At 44.2% G+C, this 21,533-nt stretch overlaps 1 protein-coding gene across 1 annotated transcript; it reads right to left on the bottom strand.

The window, feature by feature from the left end:
* Positions 1 to 169: 169 nt before the first annotated feature.
* Positions 170 to 20,155, bottom strand: LOC109474774 (reducing polyketide synthase FUB1-like). Its single transcript, XM_019775136.1, is given in 28 exon segments — positions 170 to 1,055; positions 1,222 to 1,306; positions 1,488 to 1,541; positions 1,543 to 2,343; positions 2,379 to 3,256; positions 3,259 to 3,304; positions 3,306 to 3,484; positions 3,487 to 4,371; positions 4,374 to 8,303; positions 8,306 to 8,335; positions 8,664 to 8,814; positions 9,142 to 9,211; positions 14,254 to 14,300; positions 14,684 to 14,752; positions 15,033 to 15,140; positions 15,437 to 15,578; positions 15,843 to 15,889; positions 15,891 to 15,992; positions 16,235 to 16,342; positions 16,519 to 16,610; positions 16,740 to 16,831; positions 17,011 to 17,159; positions 17,393 to 17,488; positions 17,730 to 17,847; positions 18,106 to 18,251; positions 18,524 to 18,706; positions 19,005 to 19,170; positions 19,937 to 20,155. Coding segments are annotated over 28 exon segments (9,045 nt in total). The 5' UTR covers positions 19,939 to 20,155; the 3' UTR covers positions 170 to 786.
* Positions 20,156 to 21,533: the final 1,378 nt, after the last annotated feature.

The following is a 21,533-nucleotide window of genomic DNA, read 5'->3' as shown; positions in this document are numbered from 1 at the left end:
AGCTAGCCAACTGTTGTAGTCTTAGTTGTATGTTACTTCATATTATAGTTATATCAATGTAAAGCATTGTTTTCCCTTGTGTTTCTCATTCTTTCCCTGCCATGTCGTAAAATGTGGTGAAGCCATCGCTGTATTTGCTCCAAAGCAAATATTGGCCTTTCTAGTTTGATTTGATTTTAAAAACAGACAAGCCATTTTCTCAGTTTACAACCGATCGTCAAATACACAAAACAACACTAACACGAGCAAAGTTAAAACTTCTAACGTCAGTCCAATACATGTATATTCATCTACTTTTGGTGCAAAAATATCAGTACGGGTTCAGCATCACATCATCTGCTTTAATTTAACAGGCAAGCCATTTTCTCAGTTTACAACTGATCGCTAAGTACACTTTTCAAAACATTTGAACACAAACCACACTAACAAGCACAAATTTTAAAATACTCAGCACGCGGCCCTACCATAAACACCTTGCATATCATTATCATCAAAAAGACGACATTACAATTGCAACAATATAGATTGTACTTATTTACGCTTCTTCTGAAAATTGACAAAACCAAGAACCCGGTTAATACAGCGCTCTTCATATTCAGCTTTTACTAGAAATACAGACTCTAAGTCAATCTATTCAAGTAAAATCAATCCTCTATTTTAGCAACTCGTGGTGAGGAAAATGTTTTCCAATATTCATATAACTTTATCTCGACTGTAACATTATGTGGGTACAGCAGAGACCATATCCATGCATGTTACCCCTGACAGATAACTGATATAACTCCTTCACTTACGCAAGGGAAGCGCTACCTCCCCAACTACAGCTTTCCCCACTAACGTGGTCGTGGTCATCCCGCCCAAGATGTCCAGCTGGGACACGCTGAGGTCGAAGTTCTTGTTCATCCAGTTGACGATGTCCACCGCCATCAGGGAATCCACGCCGTAGTTGATCATGGGCTGGTCGGGGTCAATCTGGCTGGAAGGCATGCAGAGGATCTGGCCGAGCTGCTCCAGAACCTGCTCACGGAGGTCGTCTTCGTTCAAGTCAGCGTCAACTATTTTGTCAACAAGAAGATGTAATCAGTACATGAATACACACAACTAGGAGATAAGCATGTCAATCTATATTGAACTATACATTGATGAAATATACATGTCTAGTATATAAATAAAGCACATAATCAACTTCTCATTAAAATACATTAGGGTAAAGAAACGTACCCCTTTTTTCCTTGTTCTTTCCAACTGCAAGATGACGGAACTTCATGCTCGTCGGGTAGGAGAACTGCATACACTTGGTCCAATCCTATGTTGGATAAAAGAGACGGAAGGGACAAAAAAGTCAGTACGTAAACTAGTATGATCATAAACAAAATACCATGACAATCATACATGTGCCTAGCTGCCGATAAAGGACATTAGATGCATGAAAATTGGAAGGATAGATACTGACGCGGTAATTACAGTTAAACTGATATCGTTCAGACTTACCATGTTGGCAATGTGACAACAGGGGTGTCTCTGGCCTTCAGCAGACGTGGCGAGCATCTGCAGGCACTCGTCAATGTGGAGAGTCAGCATGCCCTTCCCCGTGACGATTTTGGCTGCTTTAGTGTTCCCTTCCAGTATGCCCACACCTCTGACGGCTCCGAGCTGTAGAGACAGGGCCGGAAGTCCTCGCCGGTGTCGGTGTTCAGCGAGGGCGTCCAGGATGCTGTTGGCGGCCACGTACCCACATTGTTCTGGGTTTCCCCAGGCGGCGGTGACAGATGACAGCAGGAAGAAGATGCCCAGGTCATCGTCCTGTGTCAGCTCGTGCAGGTGGAGGGCTCCCCACGCCTTTGCTGCAAGGGACTTTTCCAGTTGACTGTCCTTCACGTCTAAGACATTGGCATCATCAATGACAGCAGCGAGATGGAAGAGGCCTTTCAGCGCAGGAATCGAGGTGTCGGCTCTAAGATGGTTCAACACGTTTGTCAGCGACGTCTTGTTTGACACGTCCACCTCGTATGTGTACACCTTTCCGCCTTTGGACTCCATGTACTCTACAGTGTGGATATTTTCAGCTGTTTTGCACCCACTTCTGGACAGGAGGGCAATGTGCTTGGCTCCATGGTCTACCAGCCAACGGGCCAGGGCTTGTCCAACTCCACCGAACCCGCCAGTAATGACGAATGTACCGTCTGCCTCCAGTATTTCTGAAGATGGCACCAAGCTCTCCGGTTCAAACTTGGCAGGCGTCTCAAACACAACCTTGCCGACGTGTTGGCCCTTTGACATCCACCGAAACGTCTCCTTGTAGTCGTCGATAGTTTTCACTGTTGTCAGCACAGGACTGATGAGANAGTTTTCACTGTCGTCAACACAGGGCTGATGAGTCTCTTCTCCAGAAGAGAGCAGATTGTCTCCATCATCTTTCTAACGTACTTCGGTCTTTCCTTCATCAGCAGATCTAGCTGCACAGAGAGGAACGTCTTGTTGTTCAGCAGTGGTCCCATGTCCATGCCTACGCCTTCCAGGATGGAGCGTTTCCCGATTTCGCAGAACGTGCCTCCAGGCTTTAGAGACTTCATGGTCGCAGTTTGCAGGTCACCGTACAAGGAGCTGAGGACGACATCTACTCCTTCGCCATCTGTCCATTCCATGACATCATGGTAGAACTGGGTAGACCTGGAGTCAGACACATGAGTCATTCCCATCTGCCTCAGGTAGTTGCGCTTGTCTTCAGATCCAGCGGTACAGAACACCCTGGCCCCAACCATGCCTGCCACTTGTATCGCTGCTTGTCCAACCCCGCCACAGGCAGAGTGTATCAGCACTGTCTGCCCTTCTTGAAGCCGTGCTCTCTCGATCAAGGCGTAGTATGCGGTGATGTAGACCATGCTGAACCCGGCTGCATCTGTCCAGCTGATATGTGAAGGTTTTGCCATGACAAAGTGCTCGTCACAAGTCACGTGTGACGCGAAGCAGTGATCGCCAAAGGCAATAACCTCGTCTCCAACTTTGATATTCTTCACATCGTTACCGACTTCCACGACTGTTCCTGAACATTCCAGGCCGAACTGTGTTTGCAAGTTGAGACCTTCGAGAAGGCCAAGAGCCATCATCACATCTTTAAAATTCAAGCCCGCTGCGTGAACTTTGACTCTGACTCCGTTGTCTGACAGAGAGGCGGATGCTTGCTCGTAGAACGCCATGTCATCCAATGTTCCCGTCTTCCCTGGAGCGATATCCAGAGTCCAGCTTCCGGAGGGCACGTGCTGATACCGTCTGAGATGGACGTCTTCATGAGCCTTGGAGTCAGAAACTTCGCCGTTACGGATTGACAGCTCCCTCTCAACCGGCGGGTCGGATGTAAGCAAGGTCCCAACCACGTCTGTCAGTCCGTTCAGAATGTCTGAAGGCAGATCTACTGTGTAGATGGGGAGGTCTCTGATCTCGTTGTTCACAACTCGGAAGAAGCCCGTGGCGGCAGATGCAGTCGACAACGCGCCCCAACACTTCCACTTACTGTGAAAACCCACATGTCCTGAACTCTTCCGGACGCCTGGTACAGGGCTGGGTTAGGACCGGGTGTATGCCAGGGACTTGTCGTCTTCTGGTCCTAGACGTACACAACTCTTACGAGAGGGCCTTGGCTGGGGACGTCCATCCTGTCACCGATGGAACGTACCATTGTGTTGTGTGGTAGCAGGTTCTGAATTGTGCTGGTAAGGGGGCTATCAGGATCACCCACGAGTAGCCACTGTTGACTGTCAGTTTGCAAACTACAAGGAGCTTCTTGCAAGGGCGTTGGTTTTCTGCCGATGGTGATAGAATGGAAGAACTCTTGGGGTGAAGACACACTCACTACATCGTGCATTCCTCCATCTGCGAAAAGGTTGCTCCAGCCTTCCCTGGAGAGCCAACAGGTGTCCGTCCTGTAGTCATCATCATACACCCAACAGAGTTCCAACGATCCAAACACAACCTCGCACATGTAGAAAGCGTTTGTTGCTTCAAACATGACAAGCCAGCCACCAGGACAGAGCAGACTTTTCATGTTCTGCAAGCCTTCCATTACGTCCACCGCCGAGTGAAGGGTGTCCATGCAGACCACGATGTCGAACGTTCCTGGGATGAAGTTCTGCGGTCCCACCGATTTCTCGATATCCAGCTGTTGGTATTTGACGAAAGTGTAATCTTCAAGTACTTGACTGGCATGTGCAAAGAAGGTTGTGTTCAGATCGGTGAAGACGTACTCAACGTGCCCCGCATCTCCTTGGCTTTTGAGAGGTTTCAGTAGGTAGCTTGCCAGTCCCCCCATGCGACCCCCGACTTCAAGGATACGAACAGTTTGTTTGCGTTCGAGTGCGGTGTTCACGGCCTGTCTACGGCATCAGCGCAGGCGCGGTAGTACAGACGTGTTGTGAGCGAGTCCATGAAGTATTCAGCTAGGCAGTCGGCGGCAAAGAGAATCGGCAGGGCAGCTGAGGGGTCCCGGAGAATGGTCGGCAGGATGTCTCCAAGGCGCTGCAACATGCTGAACTCGAGCTTCATCGCCGGTACTTCTTTTCTCATCTCATCTAGGGACTTGTGGATCTCATCCAGTGACATCGTGTCACGTTTTGCCTCATCCACGGCGTCGATGATGGTTCTGAGCCTCTCTACGTACCTCTTGTTTCTTGGATTGACCTCAGTGTCTGGCACGGTATCCAATGCAAGTTGAACGTAGGATAACGCCAGACGTTTGAGGTTTGGCAGGACGGTCTCTGCTGCCTCTATCATCTTCATGTCGTCGCTGTACTGTTTCTGGAGATGTTCGTCTTTGAACAGGTCGCAGAAGATACTTGTTTCCGGCAGAGGAGAGATGACCGGCTGCCATCTCGTCTCATACAAGCAGCTGTCTGTGTCGACGTCTGAGTTGATGCCGGAAACATTTGTCGCTTCGAACCCGTCGATTTGTGCAAGGATCTTCCCCTGGGCTGTCGCAAGTGTTATGTTAACCTTGACTGACATGCTTGAACGGGAGACAACCGTGGCATGTGCTACCATTTGTTCCCCGAGTGGTAGAGAGGGTACGTACATCCTAAACTTGGCGATCTGAGTCGGGAGGTACAGAGATGAGCAGGGCCCTATGGCAGCGAGGGCAACCTGGAAACATCCATCCAGCGTTGTCGTTTGGACTCTTTGCTGTGCATCTGATGCTGGCTTCAGAAAACCAATGGCTTTCCAGTCGCCTACGAAGGCCTCGTTTACAACCTGAAACTCGGGGCCGTACTTCAGTCCCAAGTCACCGAATTGCTCGTAAAAATTCGCGACCTTTTCCATGGCCTCTGTAGGCGTCGTGTCCAGGACACTCTCTGAGCTGACATGGTTAGGTTGGATGAACAAACACCCTGCGTGTACTCTGTCTGTGGCTACCTCTAGTTTTCTGCCCTCTTTTGTGTACGTCAGCTGGATGGTGGCGTTGGTTTTGTTGAGGTCGTTAACCTCTGGCCAGACAAGGACGTGTTTGAACTGAATGTCGTCTAGTGCTGGGTTCTCAGTGCTATCCACAGCCATCTGCACCATGTATTCGATGTATCCCGCCCCTGGAAACACCACACTGTCATTCACTACGTGGTCTGCAAGGAAGGGGAACGTTTCCAGCGTGATGTTCCCGTTTTGTCCCTTGAAGGTGCGATCCTCAAGACCCAGCCTCCTTTTCCGTGAAGATTCGGCCTCTTGCCAATGCTGGTGGTGCTGCCAGGCATATGTTGGAACCGGCGCCCATTCAGCCGCGTCCTGGGTTACGTTTGTCCAGTTGATGTCCACACCATTCACGTACAGTGTGGCCAAGGCACGCAGCATGCATTTGTGGTCATTTTGCTGACGTTGTCCACATGGCACTGTGACTTTTATTGGACAGTTTTCATGCTTGAGTGTCTGGTTGACTGACGACAAGAGCGTAGCGGAGGCACCAAGTTCGATGAAAACGTCAGGATTGTGATCTTGGATTATGGACCGAACGGCTGAGGTGAACTTGACCTCTCCTCTGATGTTTTCCCACCAATACTGGCCGTCAAACCTCCCAGTGTAGTGCTTCCCTGTCACTGTGGAGTACAAAGGTGCGGGGACTTCTCCATGTCTGTCTGGTTGTACGGAAGACATCGCCTGGAGGAAGGATTCTCTGATGGGGTCCATGTGGTCGGTGTGGAAGGCACAGGAGACACGCAGCATTTTCACCTTTGTTGGGTTTTGATCTTGAAGTTCAGCAATGGCTTCTGTCGCTCCTGCTACTGTGACAGATGTGGGAGAATTGTCGCACGCCAGTTTCACACCCGGACACTTAGACACAAGCCCCTCAGCCTCTGCCCTTGATGCACGCATGGCTGCCATGCTCCCAGATCCCTGCAGTTTGGTTTGTTCTGTGCTCCTGATGTAGATAGCTCGAATAGCCTCGTCCAACGTCAGACCACCGCATGCATAGGCTGCCGCAACTTCTCCCAGACTGTGACCGACGATGACGTCAGGTGAAATGCCCCAGTGCTTCAGCAAAGCAAACAACCCTACCTGGGTGAAAAGTATTGCGGGTTGGGAGACTTTCATTTCTGCAAGTGTGAACTCGGTGGGACTGTCGCTTGTGGTGAACAAGCCGGACTTCTGTAAAATGGACCATCCACTGACTTGTGTGAAGATCTGATCACACGTATCGACTGTTTCCCTGAACACAGGTTCTAGTTGGTACAACTTCCTGCCCATGTCATCCCATTGCTGCCCTTGACCAGGAAATACAAAGCAAACTTTAGGGCGGTCACTCTGTGCTGTCCCGGTGATGATATCGTCAGCAGCCATCTTGTTGACGTAACACTGCAGGCCTTCTCTTGCTCTCGCCCCAGAATTGGTCACGACAGTAAGTCTATTTTGATAGTGGTTTCTGCGCGTCGCTACCCATGAAGAGACGGTGAGGGCATCTCTCTCGTCTTGAAACGTCAGCCACTTGGAAGAAAGGTCTCTGAGGGCGTCTAAAGACTTTCCACTCAGCGGCAGAATGATGAATTCACCTTCTTGGTCACTTGGTCCGAACTGCCATCCCCTCCTGTGGTAAGACGGACTTGCTGGCGGTGTAGCGTTGTGCTCTTCCATGATGACATGGGCCAGGGCTCCTCCAAATCCAAAACTGTTCACGCCAAGGGTCACGGTTTCGTTGTCAGGAAATTTCTCTACTTTAGTTTGTACAGAGATGCCCAGCTCTTCAAAGTCAACTTTAGGAGTCGGTGAGGTGAAGTTGACGGAGGGACAAAGGGTTCGCCTGTCCAGCATCAGTGCTGTCTTGATGACGCCCACCATGCCTGCAGCGCACTCCATGTGTCCAAAATTGCTCTTGGCAGACCCGATCCTCATGGGGGAGGCGCGATGTGGACCGAAGGCTTTTCCAATTGCTTCAGCCTCTGCTGGATCTCCGACGGGTGTGCTTGTTCCATGCGCCTCGACGTACAGGACCTGTGAGAGGGGAACTCCGAAGCGGGCGTAGGTTGTCCTCATGAGCTGCTCCTGTGCACTGGAGGACGGCATGGTGATGCTCTGACTGAAGCCGTTGTCTGATATGGCGCTTCCCCTGATGATGCTGTACACGTGATCTCTGTCTCGTATGGCGTTACTGAGAGGCTTGATCAGGACGGCTCCAAAACCTTCACTGCGGACGTAGCCGTTGGCAGAAGCGTCAAACGGACAGCTGAACCCGTCAGGTGATAGAACCCCCATCGCGCTGAACGCTACCGTTACCTCCGGCATGAGGAGGACATTGCTACCCGCTACGAGGGCGACGCTGCATTCTTTGTTCCTCAGTGAGGAACACGCTATGTGGAGGGCTGTCATTGATGCTGCGCACGCGGTATCTACTGCAAGACTTGGGCCCTTCAGATTGAAGGCATAGGAGATTCTGTTTGCGGCCACGCTATGCGCAATTCCTGTGTTTACATATGAGTTGAACAGGTGCTTGTCTCCTGCCATGAACAAAGCATAATCCATCATGCCTATTCCCACAAACACACCACACGACTCAGACACACTCTCAGGTGTGATACCTGCATCTTCAAACGCCTCGTACGTCACTTCCAGCAGGTGACGCTGCTGGGGGTCCATCATGGCGGCCTCACGAGGTGAGATCTTGAAGAAGGTGTGGTCGAACATGTCGATGTCGTCCACAAACCCAGCCTTGCGTGTGACGTGGGTGCCTGACTGGTGTGGATCGGTGCTGTGGTAGGCTTCAAGGGACCACCTTTCTGGTGGAACCTCGGTGATGACGTTTCTTCCTTCGCTGATGACTTCCCAAAACTTCGAGGGGTGTTTGTGCCGCCAGGCATCCGGCAACCTTAAATTAAATTTGTCTCCATAAGAATCTATCTACAACAGAGTACATGTACAATTAAACAGCAACTGTAAGACGCATAGAACCGTATATCACCTGATGGATAAGAAACATTGTACTCGTATTATTATGAAGCAAATTTAAACTGTAATTTCCAACATAAGAAATTGGACTTTGTTGGAAATTACAGTTTCTAAACCTGCTTCATAATGACGTCTACCAACACAGATGAACTTTCAAGATAACGTTGTCTTCGTGAAAATTAATGTAACTTGCTTGGTCCGGCCAGTACTTACATAGTGTTAGAAAGTTAAACGAAATGGCGACTCACCGATGCCGACTATAGCGAGTGTACAGTTGTCGTTGTCTGGACCTGGTTGGTGGCATGGCTGTTGTGTCTCTTCACATCGCTTTTCTCTGCTATGTGCGCAAGAGTTTCTTTCGTCGAGAAATCCGTCGAAATGGCCATTACTGACTTCCATCTGTAAAAACCATCGACAGGAAAATGATACACGGGTTGTATATCAGTCTCAGTCTTGTCGTCCTGACGGACGATCTGCTCCAATCAAGTACGATGGGTGCGGCGGTGTGCCGCCAAACCAGCATTACTTCTGCAGTACTTGCCACAGTTTTCGCACAAGAATGCCGTGGATAGGCACTGTTCGTGTCTCTTGCGTTGTCTGTCCAGCTCCTTGGATTGCAGGTGTGAAATGATCAAGGTCAACTTTGTGATATCTAGAGTCCCAAATGTATAGCCATGTAAATGATAAACATTGGAAATACAGTTTATCAAGGGAAGTTCAACCCACCTCGGCGGGCTCCGCCTGTTGGAATGCCGTGGTGTCCACTGGCCCCGTCATACGTCTATGTGATCTTCTCCTGAATTTGATGAGACACATGGTTAGATACGTATAACGTTACTCGTGCAGATAAAATACATTCTGCAAAATTCGATACAGTGATGGTATTGTTTGGTACTGCAGCAGAATTTCCTTTTTCTTTGTTCTGGTCTTCTGGACACGTTAGAGTCATGATTTTTGAGTGGCATATAGTAGTAGGTTTTGACCTCGTGAGGAAGTAGTATGGCCCCCTAGCAGCTTTTTGGAACTGCAGGTGCCATTTGTGCTTGAGACTTTTAAAAAGTATAACTAAAGAACGGCGTTGAAAAATTATTGCGACTTTTGGTACGTATATCTATTAGTGTTTGAGACTAAATTAAATGATAATGCAAATCAGATACTGATTTGCATAATCAATGAGGGAATTCTAAGCACTTCGGCAGAACGTACTGCACCTGCGTGAAACCCGTAATGTATTGTACATAGCACTTCGGCAGAACGTCTCATATAAGGTTGTATTCGCTCATATAAGGTTAGCATTTCCACAGTAGTTTCCAAATGTTATGTGGGAAAGAATATCCTTTGCAACAGGCAAAATTCTGATGCAACGTTGACCAAAAACCCAACGAAAAACGCGAAAATACGGGGTTCTGCGCAGGCGCAGTACGTTCTGCCGACGTGCTTGCTATACAGTAAGTATACTTAATTATTTGGCATTGAAAACAGTACAAAGTATACAGTTTTAAAGGGGTGCATGCCAAAAGTTATAATGACTTGTTGGTAGATATGTAAAGCATACCCATGCCAAATTTCAGATGATTTGAGTGTAATACCAGGTCTCAAGGACCCCAAATGTACAGATTTTGTTGGAAAATGCCCCCCCCCCCAAATAAAACCAAAAGCCTGTATCTAAAAAAATTAAACAAACGCCTGGGGGTATTTGCCCACTCTACCTTCATGCCAAATTTCATGTTATTTGGCCCCGGCCCCAAAATGGTTAGCCTGGATGCCAGACCCAAAGCACACTGGATATATTTTGTGTCCAGTGTGCTTTGGGTCTGGCATCCAGGCTACAAAATGGTTGAATCCATTTAACGAAATGGTATAGTAGGAGAAGAAGAAGAAGAAACGCCAGAGAACACAATAGTGTGATGAAGCCATGAAAATATATATGTTCTGTTATATCATTTTACATTCCGCTAGAAGGCCTATACAAAAACAGCAGTTATGCAAGGTGATCCAAGTGTGCGTTCGCCTTTCTCGTACACAATATAATATAACTGCGCTGTCTTCACAGTGCTGAGGTCACATTTCCAAACCGGGGCCCGTTTTCATATATATTTTTCAACATTCCATATCATGAACATACACAAATAGTGCTCGTGATTACTTTTAAAACTTTGTTGGTTTTGTTGTCTTTTATTTCATACTTTTCGTTCACGAAAGCTGCCCGGTCGAGGCTCAGTTTGGAATTGTGACCTCAGCATTACATGTATATAACTTACCTTACCATCAGGCAATGATTAAAAACAACATACATGTATATTTCCATGCATAGAAATCTGGTGGTGAGCATGTCACGGTCACATAATGCGACGCGCATAAAACATATCAGACAGCTAAACACCCTACATGCATGTATCTACATGTACTTACTAGTGCTCTGCGCATGGTGAAGCGGAAATTATCCCGGCACACCCACAGACAAACGGCACAGAAAACACAAATTTCTCGTCGACGGTAATGATTGAAATATACTGGATAACATTAAAAAACTGTCCAGCGTAACCTATACTGTCAATGCTATCATAATCCTGTCTTTGAACGATCAGAAAACACGCACGCGCGCAAGCACGAACCAAGGTCAACTTGACCCTCCTTGTACAAACACATCCAGCTGATCATGTGATGACACAGTTGAGTAATTGATCAAACAAAAAGAAACAAAACACTTTCAAAATCTATTGACTTTGAGCTGCGTCATGAAATGAAGCTCGAAGTGGAGGTGCCAAAATATGACGGCTTACGAGTGTGATTTAAAGCTGTGGTTTACTTTATAGATCTGGTAGTTTGTGGGAGTGCAACAAACTGAGTGCGCCTCGCGATCGTGTGGGTTGATTTAGCGCCAACCATAAATGTCAGAAATGTGAAAAAAATGCACAAATGTGTTGAAAAGTGTGAGTAAATTACAATTAGATGACTTTTTCCCGATCATTCATAATCGAAACAGTAGCTTATAGGCAGTATTGTTCTCAGATATCCTCTACCAGGCTTCGGGAGGCGACTGGAAAGAGTAGAGATCGGTGATAACATGCCGAGGGAGTTGGTCCGCTAGAGAGAACATTTTGCCTCCAGATCATAGAGCGGCAAACTGTTCTCTCCAGCAGACCAGCTCCCATGGCAAGCTATCTCTCTCTTTGGCCGATTTCTACTCTTTCCAGCCGCTTTCCGAAGCCTGGTAGAGACTGCCGACCGACGCGAGACAAACAATCGAGTCCCAGGTCTGTACACTGGGGCTCTTATATAACGTTACCTAAGACTGAGAACGCCTGTTAAAACCGGCGTCCCTTTCACTAAGTTAGAAATAAGTGATAAGTTGCGCCAAGCAAAATCCATTGCGCGGCGCAACTGCGCATACAAAGTGTGTATTTCAAACCCTGTAAAACTACATGTAAAATTCATACTAAAACTTTCTTCCTACCTTCAATCTCCCGCTGATATTCCCTGATGTTGTGTTCTGACGACAATGTTACAAAACTAACACTTATTCATCGGGAGACGTCAGACTCGACTCGCCTGAAATTACCATCTGATGCGACCAACAGACGTAGACGTCGGACTCACTGAGATCACCATCCGACCCGACTAACAGACGTTATGTAAGCCTCCTATAGAACTACAGGGTTTTTATACGGTTACCTGGCCTTCGTAGGTCCGTTTATCATTTCTGAGAAAGGGTCAGCCGTGTTTGTCGGAGATTTCTGCAGAAATTTGTTTCCTTATGACGTTGCTTTAGTACCTATAGTCCCCTCAGTCAATAAAGGAAGTATTACATAACAGGAAGGAGCTGTGGTACTTCAGTATCATGATCAAACATCCTGTTAGATCCTGTAACATGATAAACCAGTCTGTACCGGTTTGTTAGACAGGCCGAGAAAGGTCTAACAGGTCGATGACCTCACGACTAATCTCCAAGCAGATCCTAGGGTAGCAAAAAGGCAGTATCAAATTGGCAAGGCAGTATCCATTGGCCAGATAGAGGGTCCATGCGTGTGGGATAGACAAAAAGGGGGCCGTATATAAAAAGGTAACGATCTTCCCCCTCCAACCTCTGCTTGGAGAGTACTCACGAACTTATGTTCCTTTCCATATACTCCCACATTTTTGTTCATGCTGTAGGCGACACACAAAAATGCAATCCAGCTGCAGCAAATTGTATAACTTTTATTGAGAGATCATCGCCCCATAGCCCAGTATATTCTTCGTACTCTAATATGATTTCGAAATCGTCCTCAAAATTGCTAAAAAAATCGCTCCCAGGTTCTGCCATGTCGTAAAGGGAAGACGGCAGTGTGCCCCTATGGTATTCTTGTATGCATGTATGAGTGTCTCGGGTTTTAATTAGATTTTCACACCCGCTACGAACAGCACTGAAAGGAAACTAAAAATGCTGTGTTCAGTCCTCTTGTAAAATGTCATTGCGACAATATTAATAAGTTTCTGTATGTAGAAGGTCAATTATGTATAGGAATGGACAATTATAAAAAATAATAAATGTTGTACGAAGCGTTCATGCCTTCGTGTTGCCACAAAAAAGGACTAGAGGTTTGTAGTTAATTAATTAATTAAGACGTTTATTGCAAATCCATGCCCGAAGGCTAATTGCAAGTTACAAACATAAAAGAATATTGAAACAAAGTATGAAATAACAATAATTTACTTCAAAATCTACATAATGAAGGTAGTTGTCTAAAACTATGGCTAGGTCTGCTAAGAACACAGCAGGAACCGGATATAGCGTCAAAACACCACAGAAATTTACTTCCTTATAGCGTCTGGACTGGAGTCAAAATCGTAAATTGTAATTGACCACAGGAAGTGGTTTGCGCAGCTTATCCTATCTGCTAACATTATAATCCCTGTCTGCTAAAATATGGTGTGAAAGTGGTGGCACCACACCCACTGAACAAGTAGTGCAAATGTGGTGTCATCATGACACAGCTGGAAACGTTAGCACAAATGGTAAACCCCCAAATGAATCTGGTTCGAGATTAGTCGATTGGAATGGATTACATCGGTTACCTCCGGCAAAAGCTCTATAGGCAGGCAGTGATTCGGCGACCTCTAGCGGCAGAAAACCTAACAGCAGCTTGGGTTGGCAATTGCCTTACAGCATGATATACATGTGTGATATTACCAGGTCAAGCAGGTTTTTAAAATGTATCCTGGGTGTCTTGTTTGATGTGCCTAAATAACAACTCACTCACTAACTAACCCACTCTTTGTTTTTCCAATGAGGTTAAAATACAAGTATTTAACCTCCTTGGTTTTCCAGAGATTTCTCAATATTATAAAATAGGGGTGGTTATGTACGCCAAAGAATAGATATACACCACATGTATGTAAGGAACACAAAGGTCCACTTTATTTATATTGGTTGGTATTTTATTGGAGTCAATTGGTACAGCATTATAGGAATGCCTGCATGTCTCAGAAATCACTGAACCCTGGATGTCACAGAATCTGATGTAACTTCTGCAAAGCTGGTGTGTTACGCCAAATGGCAGTTATACGGGCTATACAGATACAGATACTTTTGCATATCAATTAAAACTGTGTGCCATGTAAACAATGTTATTTCTTAAAACTCCCATTGATATTTCTTTGGCCTTAAAAAGTTATTCTTTTCAATATTGAAGGCATTACAGATTAAAACATTCTGCATCTGTATCCTGTAGCTAGCTATCATTCTAAAAAAATGCCCTTGTGACATAGCGTCCATACTGCCATACAGTAATCACCCTTGTCATTTGTATCTTTATCTTATATCAAACTCCTCTGGAAGGCTCGTTGTTCTAGGACAGATTCAGTCTCCTTTCAGCCTCCAGCTTGACTTCTGACTTCTTCACCTGTAAAAGACAGAGACATTTGATTTTTTGTCATTTTTCCATTTTCAAGTCTCATGCTTTAAACAATTAAAATTGTTCATTTGCTGTGTTAGTATAGGACTGAAGAGAAACTGATTAGGTTATATCAGACCACTGCAAATTATAATTTGGTATCCACTACTACTTGGCTAGTTACTGAATATAAGAACTACTCAGTTAATTATGTGTTATCAGAGAGCATGTTGGTTTATCAACATTTGGAAAGAGTATGATTGTGTTAATTAGTTAAGAAGTTATGTAAGTGACAAAGGGTTATCAAGAGAAGAGACAGAGATAATCTGCAAGAAATCTAATATCAAAATGTCAGACTTGGATCCTGACTGCTGATAGATACCAGTACTCACCTTTTTGGTAGGAGTCAGGGGGAAAGTGTCAAAGAAGCACACAAACTGTGGCACTTTCACAGCAGGCAGCTGGTTATGACAAAAAAGAAACAAGGGTTTACATTTCAGTAAATTGTTCACTCAGTCAGATTGACTTGTAGATATTTGCAAGTCCATTTAATACAAATTCATTATAGTAACAGATTTTGTTAATTAAATGATCTAAACTCACTTGTTATCATGACAAAATGAAAACAATGGTAAAGAACTTCAACTGAAATCTTAAATCTTCCAATAGCTTTCTTCCACTTCATTGAATTCAAAATTTATTACGTACAATTTTGAAAATAATCAATAGCATTAACCTTACCTTGTCCTTACAGAAATCCAAGATGTCTGTTTCAGTCAGTGAGGCTGCACTTTCCAGTACAACACAGGCACACAGCTTGGTTTCTCCAGAAACAGACACCTCTACTATCTGAAGACACAAACAAAAAGGACATTAAGTACATGTAGATATGACTACAAGTAGCATGCATGGTTGACTTAAGTATTGTTCATCACACCTGATAGTATTTTGCTGATAGTGCCAACCTTCCAATCAAAATACCTGAGTGGTCTACAGTACATGTTACTAAGCTTAGAATGAATTATTACACTTCTGTGAAAAAAAAGAATTTTCAACTAAATTGTTTATAACATTATAATAACAAAGTTAATGTTTTAAACTGACTTGATTAAATCTTAGCCTGCTTTTTCTCAGTTTGGACTTACCTGTCCATCCGTGATTTGCTTGTGGGATCTTAAGACGTTCTCTAATTCTTTAGGGAAGATGTAGGTGTCTCCAACTTTGATACGTTCTGACTCCCGACCGAGGAGTTTAACATACCCATCCTCATTCATAGATATGATGTCCCTATAAATAAGTGTTTGAAAAAACAGTTTGATTCTTCATGTAAGCAGCAAAAAACAGTTTGATTCTTCATGTAAGCAGACAAAATATGTGAATAGTGGTTATTTCGATATCAATCATTATGATACACTGCTTCATTCTTTTTCTTTTAATGATATACCAAAAGAGTCTTTAACAAAAAAAATCTATCAAATGTTTAACTGTTGCAATCTTTGATTAGCTAGAAAAAGTTGCTTCCTTAATTGTGATGAAGCTTTTCCAACTCACCCAGTCTGAAACCAGCCATCTGCAGTGAAAGCCTGGTCTGTCTTCCCCCTGGTCCCCCCAGTACTGCAGCATGGTGCAGTACCCACGGGTCAGGAACTGTCCAGGAGTGTTCACAGGAACTGTACAGCCAGCATCATCAACAACTTTCACCTGAAGGGATTGTAAGTAAAAACAATATATTACACTAAAGGTTGATCACAGAAGGATTATTTAACTACAGCAACATTTACATTGTAGTAATTTATTACAATCCAAACAGGTGTTTGCCGTGGTTATTGCCTTGCCTGGTGACTTGCCCTGCCTGGTTCCACAGGGTTGTGGGGTACTGTACTGGAATTTAACCCTGAATGTCATGACTTTATGTACATCTTACACTACCTTACACATCTTACCTCCACATGAGGATGGGGACAGCCCACAGTTGAAGTAAGCTTTTCATCTGGGTCTCCAAGGACGCTTTGGAAAGCTACTGGGCCACACTCTGTCATGGGCATGGCAACCTGTTCACACACAAAAACATATTCAAAAGGAACCAAGGAAACAAATCTGTCCTGAGTCATAAATATCTGATAGTGATATTGTGCATGGCTTGAACAATGATATTCCTTTGACCAACAGATAAATCAAAGCAAGGACATTATAAAACCCTTGATTAAGGACACATTAGAGAAATTACCGTCACATTGATGAGATGCAGCTTCTGCCTAAACATCTGAAGCATTGGCAGAGGCAGGTCAGAACCTCCTATACCCTGCCCGCCAATCGTTGCTGGAGAAAACATACAAGTGATTGAGTCATTCTCTCAAAATACACACTGGTCAATATTTTCAACAGTTCATTTACCATTGATACATATCTTTAGTACATCATTTGACAACTGTGTTCCAGGCTTCTTACCTGTTCTCAAGCTGCTGATGTCGTAGTCTCCAAAAGTTGGCTGCTTGACTAAGGCCATTAGCATGGGAGAATTACCATACACTGATGTGCACCTATGGAAAAGAAACAAAGCTTGTTGCAATGCTGGTCAGATAGATTTCTTTGATCATTACAAACTCTTGTATAGTTTTTGAATTAATAAAATAAACAATTTGCATTATTCAGAAATGTTATGATGTTTTATCAAAACAAGACAACATTATATTATAATTGTTGCAATAATGTTTTGTACCTCTCTTTGTCAATGGCTGCCAGCACAGCTATGGGGTTGAAGTCAGGACCGCTGTAGACAGCAGTGTGACCAAACACCAGTGGGTTCAGGTTACACACGATCATGCCCAGTGCACGCCAGATGGGCATGGGAACACACAGGCGATGGTCCTGGAAAAACACAATCACCATCATCAATGAATGACAGTGTATTGGAGGAACACATTATTGTGTGCAACAACTTCTGATACCTGTTGCAGTGGCATAGATTCATGCATCAACAATATCAGACCTCCTAAACAAACATATTTTAACTTGATGAAATACAGTACTACTTGATGAAATTGATCCATTCATTTGATTTTAATTTTTGTTGTCATAAACATTTTCAATGTCCCCTTTACCTCCTCATGATAGTTGAGTCTGCGGCCAGTAAAGCAGCAGTTGTTGATCACATGGCGATGTGAGAAGACTGGTGCTTTAGGAGGCCCAGTAGTACCCTGAAAGGGAAATAGTGATGAACATCCTTTCTGTAACAAATCTCTGACAGTAAGTGAATGTATTTAATGTCTGCTACTTGGAACTAAAACTTATTGTTACAGCAGTAATACAGCTTGAATTTTTATAAAACATTTTTGAAGCATTGTTACAGCAGTAATACAGGTTAAATCTTTATAAACCTTTTTTAACTGAAGTGATGTTTGAAAAAATGGAAGTAAATTTTATACTTTCACTCCATACCGAGGTGAAGGCAATGTGTATTGGCTGGTCAGGCTGGAGGGTTTGTTGTAGCTGTTTCAATCTCTCCACTTCCTGTTCTCCTCCTTTCTTGGTAACATCCCAGAACTTCAGAACATCACTGAAGTACATGGAAAAAAAAAGATACTTGTCAATTAGTACACAATTACATTTGTATGTATCATCAAATTAGTCAACTCAATTTGCGTGTTGAAGGCCTCCTAGCCATAGTAAAGGAACAGAAAGTGAACTAGTGGTACGGCCACATGTCATGGTCATCAGGACTAGCCAAAACTACCATATAACAGTCCAGGGAGGAAGAAAGATTTAAATACGGATGATACATGTGGTTGGGATGAGAAGAGAAGACCTGCCCTACCCCTCTGTTTCCTCTCCCATACTGATGATCTTCAGCTGACTCAGACTGTCAGGGGATCCTGTTTCAGACTTTACCACAGACATCAGAACTTTGTGGAAGTCCTTCTTGGGAGATGTTGGAGCAATCACAATGCCCTGAGGCTGGACCTGATGGAAATGTATGGAGGAAAAAACATTTAAAATATGCAATCAAATGACATCATTCAATTGTGCAACTTTTTTCAGGCTAGTCATTCCTGCTAACAATGGAGATTTATAGGAAGTCAATAGATTAGGACAGAAAAAGTGTATGTTATTAAGATTTAGATATATTTTAATTGTATGGTATGTGTACATGGTCAAATGACTAATCGTGAACATCCTGAACTATCATACAGTTACAAAGTATTATTGTTACACAACATTGTGGTTGACAGTACCTTGTTCAGGGCATACTTGAGTTCCTCTGGCCCAAACATAGGGCTGACTGCCACCAGTATTATGCCGACCTTGGCGGTTGCATACTGTGTCAACACCCACTCATACCGGTTGGGCGACCAGACTGCCAGACGGTCACCTGGTTGGAAGCCAAGGGCCAGTAGTCCAGTCGCTAGAGCATCGGTCTACATTGGTTTATAGAAAATAACAAAATTTGTTGATAATTCTATATGCACTTTATGAATGTATTCACATAATCATACACATAGCCCCCTATGCCTATATGTGCTTTAAATAGCGCAGTGACAACAATTTACTTTGGGTATGAATTATTCCCTCAAGAAACTTAAAGTTTGAAGACTTAAGGGTGGGGGTCCCGACAACACTCAGAGTGCTTAACATTTTGAGAGCTGGCTAAATGTGTCCCCTTTGTCGTATATACAACAGTTGTTGCATCATGTCTTGATTGCACAGATAACACACCTCCTTCAACAGTTGTGAGAATGTTTTCCTGATGCCCTCGGCACAGAACACGACTGCCTCCTTGTCTGGGCTCTTCTCTGCTGTTTCCTGTAAGACCAGTCCAATGGTCTTCTCCAGGAGCGGTGTTGAGTCCACTCCATGATTGTAACTTTCTGTGAGCTTAAACCTGTGACAGTCATAAAGGCAACTTAAAATAACTTAACATTACATTTCAGAGCCTTAAAATCACAGCAAGGAAAAATGAACAAGGAAGAATTATTACCTAATGGTATTAAGGATATTATGAGTATGAGTTTATGATACATAAAAAACAGTGACTTGTTATGTTATAAGACACATGTACACAATGTATAGTTTGGTGAGATCTTTTTCCAAGACAAGTTTATTGTCAAGTCATGCAACTCCATTTCTTTGTATCACTTTGACTTGGTGTCATCCGCACTGTACGTGTTCTGCTCCGTACAAGTTAATCAATACAGTTGCGCCCCTGCCACATGGTAGACGAACTGCACCATTACTAGATGTACATGTGCGCCACATTCAAAGCGTCAACGTAGAGTAGGTCAAGACAACCGGGCTATTTATCACGTTTAAGGAATTGCTCAATTTTGAGGTTCTTTATGTTCAATGTTATATTTTGGGGTGTGAAAGTTTTTCGTGTCAGCGTGCCTACCGTCATACTATTCACTTTGTAAGGAATCGCCACAACTTTAACACGCGATCCCCACTGATTTATCTATTGAGATATCTAGGGTAAAACATGTACGTTAATGCTGAAAATCTACTGTCGCACTTAACTTCGACGTTCGTTACTTGAAAGGGAGAAGTGAATAGCTGATATAATTTTTGTCAAAACGATCCTGCGCTCCATTACATGCACTGGCGAGTTGCCAATAAATAGCACAACGACGTCTTTTAATTATGGTACTCACATGTCCGCTGTTAATGTTAACGGCCTTCACTTCAGATTCACCAGCCGTAACTTCCTCTCGGTGACAACACTACGTGCTCCCGTACGTGACAACACATTAACCAGGTGTTGTGTGACTGAGAACACCTGCGGATTACTGAGGCGACGCGGTCATGTCAGTGCCCGAGCGGCGAGCCCTGTTTCCGAGAAAAAGTTTGTTGATCGAGCTAGTCATACCACGCCACTTCCTTGTGCCATTTCAAAGGTAAAGGTTCAAAGGTCGGCATGAGGCAACCGAATGTGTCAAAAGTATGGCATTGAACTATGTTATGGTCCACAGTACAAAGTACGGATTTGACGTTATGTAAATGTGTTTCACATTTGGTGCTATGCTGCACGGCATACATAAAACTCAAACGTATAAAACTTCACGGCCTGGATCAATTCTATAGAGAAGGCGGCTACGCACCTACTGGCCAAGGGCTATCCGACCAGTTTATCTTGAAAGTTTATCTGTGCTGGTATAGAAGTCCTTTCAAAACAGGTTTGCACTGTACGTCCCAAAACAAAAGATTGTCCTCACCAAAATTTTCGAATGTTCAACTCCGGTTTTTATCAAGAACGGAACATTGATGACCCACCACTTCCTTGAAAAAAGTGTGTAGGAACTAACGAGTCAAACCTTCACTTCAAACCTACAATTTAATACCTTCACTCCCAGTATTCTTTAGATCTATGTTATTATGTGACTGAAAATTTACAACATGGGCCATATTGTCACTCCTCCGATCCCTGTAATGCAGTGGTCCAGTTCTGACCAGAGACATCCTAGGCGTGGCTAGTTACGCCCTCCAGACATCACGTTTATCACAGGAAATGACTGGGCTTTCAACATGTCTGTACTTCATCACAATGCTTTGATTTTTTTTCGTGACATTTCCTCGTGGGCCGCTCTGTGTATATATAGAACACCACTTCGGGTGATTGAGTTATAACACGCGCACAAGAAAAGATCGCCAGATCACATCACGAATACAGAGAAACTCTACCTGGCGGCAAAGATTTCTCAGGCGCGTGAATAGTTTCTAAGGTATATTCGTGTTCATATACAGCTTGATCAATGGCATGGGCCTAGCCTCTTCCAGGCTTCGGGAAGCGACTGGAAAGAGTAGTCTTTAACGGACCAACTCCTTGACATGTTTTCTGTCTATGTGGAGAATTTCTACTCTTTTCAGTCGCTTCCTGACGCCAGGTAGAGGCTAGTGTATGCCTGGGTCTGTGGAAATTTGTTCCACAAGCTTTAAACACCTATCAGGTTTCGGCTTCTTCAAACTTGTACATATTCTTGCAAAGATTATGTGTGGTTAAGTCAAAAACGCCCTAACCATTTGAAGACGAAAATACTACAAAACACTCAGTCTGCCATAGCCACGCGTCTACTTTGAGATGTGAGTTGGAACTGGATGGTACCGAAAAATGCAATGTTGACTATTAAATAGGAAACGTACTTTTATTGAATGAATGAAGACCTTTATTACACATTTCTGCCACACTTGGCTAAGTACAGGTCACAACAAAACAAGATGAATGGACACGGTTAATAGATTATTTACGGACAT

Source organism: Branchiostoma belcheri, unplaced genomic scaffold (assembly GCF_001625305.1).
Source record: "Branchiostoma belcheri isolate BF01 breed outbred unplaced genomic scaffold, Haploidv18h27 scaffold32, whole genome shotgun sequence".
Lineage (NCBI taxonomy): Eukaryota > Metazoa > Chordata > Leptocardii > Amphioxiformes > Branchiostomatidae > Branchiostoma > Branchiostoma belcheri.
Note: the sequence above shows the minus strand (reverse complement) of the source record. Positions and strands in the feature narration are given on the sequence as shown.